Raw genomic sequence first — 8,281 nt, 5'->3', positions numbered from 1 at the left:
CATTTTTATGTCTAAATCTTTTATTTCCTCCTGATCATTGAAAAACTGTTTTTCCTCAGGTAAAATATATAGTGAATTTTACCTGTTCACTATATATTCATGTGCATTTCCCACAAGATATATGTAAATAATATCAATTATTATTTACAATTGTCAATTAACAATTGGTTAATTGACTGATTGAATTAGAATCATGTTTGCAAACAACCATCAATTCTGAGGTTAAATTATTATTTCTGCATATCCAAGTAGATGCAATAAAAACTCTACATTGTTATACTTTTGTCCAGTGATCCTTTATCTCATGCTTCGAAGTACAGTTTAGACCCAATTCTCATATCCACTCTTAAAAGTGGGAAAGATATGAGAACACTTCATTCGGGAGAGACAGATTTGTCTGAATCTTAATAAGTCAGGATGCAGTGACAATAGCTTCTGGTCTAAAGTTGCTCATACCTACACTTGGCAACTATTTAGAAAGTTAAACCAGCTGGGTCAGTAACTAACAAGGTTTCATATTGATCTTGTTACCTGACACTTATCAAGATGATAAAGGAAGTAAAATTAAATTTAAATTTTTAATTAAAATCTTCAAAGTTATTGGGGACTGTGCTGCAGATATTCAAGAACTCAGTCGTTTTATAAACTTCACCAGTATGACATAGGGGCGATGCAAAAAAAAAAAAAAAGAGGAAGGAATGATCTTGTTAAATTTTTTTAATACAAATTTTTAATGAATTAGTTGACTTCTGGCTCTGTTTAAATATACAGTCATTTTGTAAATTCATTGGCATCAAATATGAAGTCTTCTGGCAGCGTCTCTACAGGGATTTTCTTCAGCTGCTCGTCGTAGGTACGCAAAGTCCACAGTTTCTCCAGTTCATACTCTTCTCTGGTCTCAGGCAACATGAAGTGAACAACCATTTTACCTGAGAAAGAAACAAAATCTATTTTTAAAACAGCAACACCAGTTGGGAAAAACCATTTTCTTTAGGAGTTTTACACACCAAAGTCAACACACATCCAGTCCTCTGCATCTTTGCCTTCAATCTTGGCATGTGGCTCTCCGTGTTTCCTCATAAACTTGAACTGAAGGAGAGCAAGTCTTAGTACTGACTTTGAAAACAAATGTAGGCTGCTTTTATAAATATATCAAATAGAAAGCAAGTCAAGAATAGTTACCACTTTGATAGCATAAAGAGCCATGGCACGGATATGTCTTGGTGAGACACCACTGACCACAATCAAGTAATCTGCATATTGAATATGATCCGGCACTTTAATCACACACAGGTCCACAGCATTTTCTTGACGCAGTAGAGAGGTCAGAACATCGAGAGTGAACACCTCGGAAAATCCTGGACAAAATAAGAAAATCTTTAAGTATTTGAGGATTTTTAAGACTGTCTGACTTTCATAAGGAATTAATTTGACTGTTAATTATTATTATAAAGCATCCTATGTACGATTTCAAAAAGTAAGTTGAAAAATAAATACTTTTTGTAACCTTTAATAGTAAAAATAAATAGCCTCTAACAAAAATATTTAGTACATAAGATTATAATAATAAAAAAAAAAAAACCGTGCTGGACTAGTCAGTCGCCAATAAATGACAGTAACTGGCTAATGTTGCTTGACTAGCAACAAACAGCATGTTCCCATAATTTTATGTGATCATTTCATCACATTTATAGATTTATACAGTAAAAAACAAAAACATGCTTGCTATAATAACGTGCTTAGTTATTATAGCAGCTAGATATATCTTACCCTGGTTCTGGGAATTAGAGTTACGCCTGTTATCTTCCTCCTCCTCGGTTTCGTACTCTAATTTCTCCGGTCTTTCTGTGAGTCTGCCCTCACCTCTGTCTGTGTAGCATCTTTTTGACTCAAAGGGACACCTGGGACACGCTCCGTAACGCCAGCGTTGTTGACATGAGGATAAATTAACAGCAAGACTGTGGCACCGGGCTTTGAATATCAAACTCGTGCATCCAGGAACAGCCAATTGATCTAATAAACTACTTTTCCGACAAACTGACGATACCAATATCCTGGATTTACACAGAATATTCATGATTTTTAAGCTACAGAGCAAAACAGTCGCTTTCTGTTAAAGTTGCCCCACGAGCGGTAAAAACAGGAAGTGGATCTTGTCCTTGGATTCTGATTGGTTTGTACAGTTCTTCGTTGTTTTCTATGCTGTGAATAAAATAACAGGAAATACCGCCACCTGTCGGCGAATACTCTCAAACATACTGCCTCGTATTTCACATTATAAACCAGCTTTAAACGGTTTATCTTGACTTATGATTGAGTGAAACAAGTCCTAACACAGTGAGCACTTTCAGAGTAACGTGTTCAATTACTTAATTAGAATCACGACATACTAGTCATCTGTTGTAAATAAATAGTAATATTTTCATTTTTTTTCATTGATTTGTTGAGACTTAACAGTTAAAGTAAGAAATACACATAGATCTTCTGGCGGCTTTTGATTATATACTTTTTAAATTTAACCAATAAGGTTGTTTGTGTGATTGAAAATTAAACATGATAATGAAACAAAGTAAAAGAAGTACCGATTTTAAAAAGGTAATTTAGATGATTTTATTTACATTAATATCATATCTAAAAGGAGTATGAATAATTTGGGGTTTAACTGTATAAAATTAACACTGAGTACATTGCATTTCTCTTGAACAGTCCCATGAGCAAATGCTGCTCCCTTGAAGATATCGTATGTTTTTTTTTTAAATCGAATGTAAATGTTTTATAGCATAAAATAATGCTAATCATTAAACAGCAGAAGAACACAACAGGAGAAGACTCTAAGGAGCATATTTAAATTATATCATTTATTAAATAAAAAAAAACAATCTAAACCAATCTGACATAATCTAATCTCTTAGTAATCATCCTAATCATTCTGATCATACTAATCTATTCTGAGTGATTTAACCAAATCAGCCTATAAATACACAAACCCAAACCAGCAGTTTGCTTATGAGATGCAATAAATTTGTGATCATGCATGCAAACTTTATGAACTCAATGGCACCGGTGATCAGTGAGTTTAATAGTCAAATGTTTGACATCATAGTAGAGGACACATTTATATCAGGATAGAAAAATGAAATTACTCTTAATTTATTTAAGAAGAATTTTCTTTTCTGCTGATTGAAAACATAGCTTTATAAAGATCAATGCAACAACTCTGAGCAGCTCCGAATGTATAAAATGCATATGAAGTGTGAAACCATAAAAAAATATTTAAAAAAAAACTAAGTTCCACCTGTGTCACAAACTTACCCAGTGGTTAAAAGTTTTCCTAAAATTACAAATTCAAGTATGTCAATAAACAGTTTAAAGTAAAACTGTGTAAAATTGTGTACATTTGGCTCCCGCTCTTTAAAATTAGCTCTCATTCATCCTCGTAGTCAGCGTTCATACTGACTTTCAATTTCAAGCCAACAGGAATATGATCAGTAAGCCCAGCCAGCTGAGATATGAAGGTCACCTCTTCCAGTTCCTGCATGGGTAAAAGCAAACCAAAATATGTTAGCTTTGCTTTAATTTGTTAATATATGATGAACTCTCAATATATTAGGCTATTTTCTAGAATGAGGAGGAACATGGGTTAAATGGGAACAGAGCACAGCAAGAAAAGAACTCATCAGTGAACATACTGTTCTGCAGAGCTTTGAAATAGAGGTTTCCCGGTAGAGAATGTAATCAATCCGACGCCCAATCCAAGGCTGGCCAGGTTCTGGGTAAACCAGAGGAACACCCTGTTTAGGAACAGGAGGAGAGATGTACTGCTTCCTCGTCTCCTCTGATACCAAAGTCCTACAGAGGCACAAAGAAAAAAAAAACAGTTTGTCATGTCACCACAGTGAATACTCCAAATTTAAATAATGCTTCTCTCATCATATTTCTGCTGGAGTAAACAGAAGAAAACTAGAAAAAAAAAAAAAAAAACCTTTGTAGCGTTTCTGGGGAGTTCACATCCTCCTCATACAAAGAAGGCTGCTCTAGCAGAGTACCTTTGGTTAGGGAAAACAAAACACAGTCGTAAGATTGTCCAATCAGGACTGTCGACATTTACCACATACAAGTATTGTGTTTTGAAAAAGGACTCGTATCCCTTGAGTTTAACCACAATTTGTCAGGGATTTTTTTTTTAGAGACAAAGCACCATGAAGAAGTGCGAAACCATCAGGTGGAAGGGACGTGATGCAGTTTCAACATGATTCGCACATAAAAAACAAAAGCTAATGTAAAAAATCTGGTGTACACACTACAATTCAAACCTCCTGACTGAAGTGATAAAAACGCAATAGAGAAAAGGGTATGAATACATTAGCAATGCGCTGTATGTAGTCTAGTTTTAAAGATGTAAATAATACCAACCAATAACCCAGGGCTTCTCTTTTCCAGCTTCTGCTCTGCACGGATCTCTGTACTCCTCAAACAAACTGTGGTTCTGTTCCAAAACGTCATCTACACAGGACAGATTACATGCTTATTCAAACAGGTCTAAAATGAGCTTTAAAATGTCCTTAACATAACACCAGCTACAACTGCGAACAAGACAAACCAGGTGAGCAGTTGTCAAAGTTAAAATCCCCGCACAGCACATCAAAAACCACCTCCTCGTCAGGCTGTTTGTGGGCGGCCTGGAATTCCCCGATCCACCTGGTGACCATGTCCAGCTGGTCACAGCGAATCTTCCCCTCACCTGTGGGCAACACGGGGAACGTAGTTTAAGAACGTGAGCCTATCTGATCGGACCAAATATGAAATTGGTGCTCACCCTCCGGTGCATGAAGATGCGTGCAGTTGAAATAGCCAACCACTTTCTTCTGTTTCTGGTTCTGCCCGATTAGAACCTGAAAATGTTGAAATAATGGGGTTTGATCTCATCTTAGGGTTACTGGTAAAACAAATTCAGCCCCCTCCCATACTTATTGGCATCTTCTGCTATTAGTGAGTACCTTCTTCAAAAAAATTCATCATGTTTTGCAGGAGCATCATATCAAATTTAACTTCTAAAAAGACAACCCAACCTTTAATTTGAAGGCATTTATATAGCTTGAATAGAAAAATATAAACTAATAACCTGATAAATCTTATTTTGACAACAAAATGCTGAAAAAAATCTGCTTTTTTTTGTTCATTAAATGCAAACTAAGTCTTCCCAGCATTTTTGAAGTATGAACAAATCACCCTGTTGTAAGGTTAATAAAAAACAGATCCCCGCATGCTTAGATGCATAAGTGGGGATCATTTTCCTCTGATCTCTGATGGATTAAAAACCTCAAGTGCTAAAAAGCCTTCAGCACTTTTCTCAATTGTGCTATATAGCCTTTAAACTAAAAACAAAATGGAATTAGCAGATTAGTTTAATTTAATTTAATAACCTGTTTGGATTATTAAAGCATCTTCCTTAATCAAGAATCAAAGCTTATTTAGTTGAACCAGCATGATGAACTACTTAGGATATCTTTTCATATGTTTGTGACTCAATCTCTTCTAGTAGATTAGCTCAGGAAGCTGATATGCTAGTACATTCCTCAACACATAAATAAAAAACAACTTATTGTCAGATTAACGAAGCACCTTAGTGGCGAGCAGACCCTTGGCAGCCAGAGCGTCTTCCCCACGGCTGTTGGGAAACCAGTGGTACTGGGCCTCCAGCACCGGGAACCTACTGGCCATGAACAGACCACTGTTGAAGAACTTAAAGGCAGAACATCTGCACGGCGGCTGGCAGGCGTACACGCCGACGTCATGCAGTATGTGTCCAAACAGTGGTTTAAGTGTATTGGTGAGCTTCATAGCAGCTCTCTTATCAAACACCTCTTCCAGACACAGTATATCGATATTGGCCGGGAAGAAGGGCGACACCTCCCAGGGTTCCTCATCCTGCTGACGAGTACGCTGGGAGAACAAAGCAGCAGGACTCTTGCGACCAGGCTGCCCCTGTTTGTTGGAGTTCTCATTATAGTTCAGTTGGGAAGAGGATGGCTCGGTCAGCGGCTCCTCTGCGTCATCAGAGGACACAGAACTTTCGGTTGGTTCTCCTGTGGGTTGAGACTGCCCCTCTAAGCCCCCGTCTGTGTCTGAGCACGCTCTGGGGATGATGCTGTCCGAGGGGCTGACAGGGCCGCAGCTGCTGGGAGATTCCACCGTGATTATCACATTGGGTCGCACGACGCTCTCCGCGATACGCTTGCCGATCTCGTACGCCCTCCGCTGGGTGTGGCCCAGGTTGTTGAAGCGAGCCAGGCTGTCTGGTAAGAGACACAGATTGGCTGAGGCGAAGGTAAAGGACGCCTTTCCCGTTTGCTCAAAGCCTCTGTTTGTCTCCCTCTCTGCTGAGGTCGGTTCCACTCTGTGGTAGGAAAACGGCCGGCGGCAGGCCTGAAGCGGCGCCCAGAGCAAAAATCCGAGGAAAGCAAAGGGGGCTGTGAGGAGGAAGAAAAGGAAGAAGAAAATAGAGCCGCATAAGACCTTGAGGGGGTGGAGGTAGCATTCTTCCTCCTGTCGCTCCCTCTTCTCCTTTGTGGTGGACTTGCACACAGCAATAACGCGATCAAGATACCAGAAGCACGGCACAATTAACGCCCATCCTATGGCGTGGAGGCCAGCAACGAACCCACTGGGGAAAGGAGACGCCCGTAGAACCATGGCTCCCCGTTGTCTCTAAACAAAACGAAGGTTGAACAGCATCCAGATATCCTGCTCTGGCATTATTCCAGAGGTAAATCTCTCTCTCCAGAGACTCTAGAAGAGAAAGAAAAGACTATCATGGTGCATTCTTCTTCTTACACACAGCATCAACATATGCACCAGAGTTCCCAGGAAGAACTAGCTTCTGACTGCATGTCCGTGCATGTAGTGGAAAATACAAAGTCACAGAATTACACTGCATTCCGTGGATGAAAAATGCAGAGCCTATGCACTATTTTATGTTGTTATAAAGTCTTAATAAAATACACTTACTGCTTTAAACAGACAAAATGACAAAAAGTTTAAATATGAATAGTTTAACAGCCACACTCCTTCCAAGTACGGTTATGCAAGTTGTCCTGATTAAAACAGTGTAAAATAGTCACGTTCCTCTTTAAAATCGTCAGTGAATATGAACATAGTGTAATCCATCTGTAAGGTAATGTTATGCTGATCTGAGCACCACACCCTTGCCTTTGTGTGGATTTACACATGAAATACACCGTCTGCAACTGTTGGTTGAGGCACAGCTTAACTCTTCTCAAAACTTGCTCTGCAACATTTAAATTTAAATTATTTCACGTGAAGCACATTCAAGTTAGAACATTTCTCAATCTGACCTGCCCAATGAAACGCTAAACTTAAAACAAAAATAAAGCCACCAAAACGTCAGACCTAGATTATAACATAATACTAATGAATGATCACGCATTGCACATGGTTTATAACACATCACTCACATTCTGTAATCTCAATTACCTGTGTCTACAAGGGAGGGAAGCTAGCTTAAACTGCTTAGCTGTCTTTTGATGATTTGATCCAATGGTCTTACCTGAACCGGACAAAATCGGAAGTCCGTGTGATGGACCCATTCATTATAAACACTGCTGGTGTACTAGTACCAACATATCTATTTTTGTTTTTTGTATATCAAATGTTCACCGCCAGCATGCAGGCTTTGAGAGGAAATCAGAATAACCGAGCCGCGAAAGCAGCACTTTGAAGCGTAAAAAAACCCTTCCTGTCCCGGCTGAATTTAGGCCACGCCCCCTTCGTTGTTGCCAGTCACGTTAGTGCCCCGTCATTTTCCACTGTTCATAAAATAATCGGATATCAACTCAAGGCTCTTTTGTTTCTGTTATTTCTCTTTTTGTTATCTTGACCCCTTTAATTTATGTCCTATTAAGATACATTCAAATATGTAATTCTGTGCTATTTTTTTCCTGATTAATTTTATATTGCTAATGCTTGTTTGTATTTATTTAACTCTAGGATGATGGAGTAGCTTGTCAGCAAATAAGCAATTTCCCACGTTTTAATCAATAGCGCATATTATATTCCACTAAATTCTAAAATTGTGGCAGAAAGAAGGATTTGCCTCTGGATAACCTGTATTAAAACATTTCTGAAACTGCTCGGGTAAATTTTTAGCATCTAAACTGCAAAAAAGCAAAAGACGAAGCAAAATATTTTGACGGAAACTCGTGTGTAAGGAAAAGAAAAAACTAAATATATTATGACTGCATTCTGATAATTAAAAATACTT

The 8,281-nt window shown here is 38.3% G+C and overlaps 2 protein-coding genes across 2 annotated transcripts; both read right to left on the bottom strand.

Annotated features, from left to right (window-relative positions):
- Positions 1-702: 702 nt before the first annotated feature.
- malsu1 (mitochondrial assembly of ribosomal large subunit 1) lies at positions 703-2,184 on the bottom strand. Its single transcript, XM_015036820.1, has 4 exons — positions 1,771-2,184; positions 1,183-1,358; positions 1,008-1,089; positions 703-929 (listed from the first exon to the last, which is right to left on the bottom strand). The coding sequence occupies exons 1-4, from the start codon at positions 2,075-2,077 to the stop codon at positions 772-774; spliced, it is 723 nt and encodes a 240-aa protein (XP_014892306.1). The 5' UTR covers positions 2,078-2,184; the 3' UTR covers positions 703-771.
- Positions 2,185-2,839: 655 nt separating this feature from the next.
- smpd5 (sphingomyelin phosphodiesterase 5) lies at positions 2,840-7,861 on the bottom strand. The gene is made up of 8 exons (XM_015036819.1): positions 7,568-7,861; positions 5,623-6,789; positions 4,817-4,892; positions 4,601-4,741; positions 4,414-4,503; positions 3,983-4,046; positions 3,690-3,849; positions 2,840-3,532 (listed from the first exon to the last, which is right to left on the bottom strand). The coding sequence occupies exons 2-8, from the start codon at positions 6,691-6,693 to the stop codon at positions 3,425-3,427; spliced, it is 1,710 nt and encodes a 569-aa protein (XP_014892305.1). The 5' UTR covers positions 6,694-6,789; positions 7,568-7,861; the 3' UTR covers positions 2,840-3,424.
- Between the last annotated feature and the right edge of the window lie 420 nt (positions 7,862-8,281).

The sequence above is a fragment of the Poecilia latipinna genome, unplaced genomic scaffold (genome assembly GCF_001443285.1).
Source record: "Poecilia latipinna isolate Pla-1442-1.1 unplaced genomic scaffold, P_latipinna-1.0 Scaffold382, whole genome shotgun sequence".
In the NCBI taxonomy this organism is placed as follows: domain Eukaryota; kingdom Metazoa; phylum Chordata; class Actinopteri; order Cyprinodontiformes; family Poeciliidae; genus Poecilia; species Poecilia latipinna.
This window is presented reverse-complemented; position numbering and strand designations above follow the sequence as displayed.

Coding starts and splice junctions, on each gene's coding strand:
- smpd5 (XM_015036819.1), bottom strand. CDS start 6,693: ATGGTTCTACGGGCGTCTCCTTTCCCCAGTGGGTTCGTTGCTGGCCTC. Junction 4,893..5,622: donor AGGGTCTGCTCGCCACTAAG/GTGCTTCGTTAA, acceptor CAACATTTTCAG/GTTCTAATCGGGCAGAACCA. Junction 4,742..4,816: donor GCATCTTCATGCACCGGAGG/GTGAGCACCAAT, acceptor TGTTGCCCACAG/GTGAGGGGAAGATTCGCTGT.
- malsu1 (XM_015036820.1), bottom strand. CDS start 2,077: ATGAATATTCTGTGTAAATCCAGGATATTGGTATCGTCAGTTTGTCGG. Junction 1,090..1,182: donor CTCTTTATGCTATCAAAGTG/GTAACTATTCTT, acceptor GCTCTCCTTCAG/TTCAAGTTTATGAGGAAACA. Junction 930..1,007: donor CTGGATGTGTGTTGACTTTG/GTGTGTAAAACT, acceptor TTTCTTTCTCAG/GTAAAATGGTTGTTCACTTC.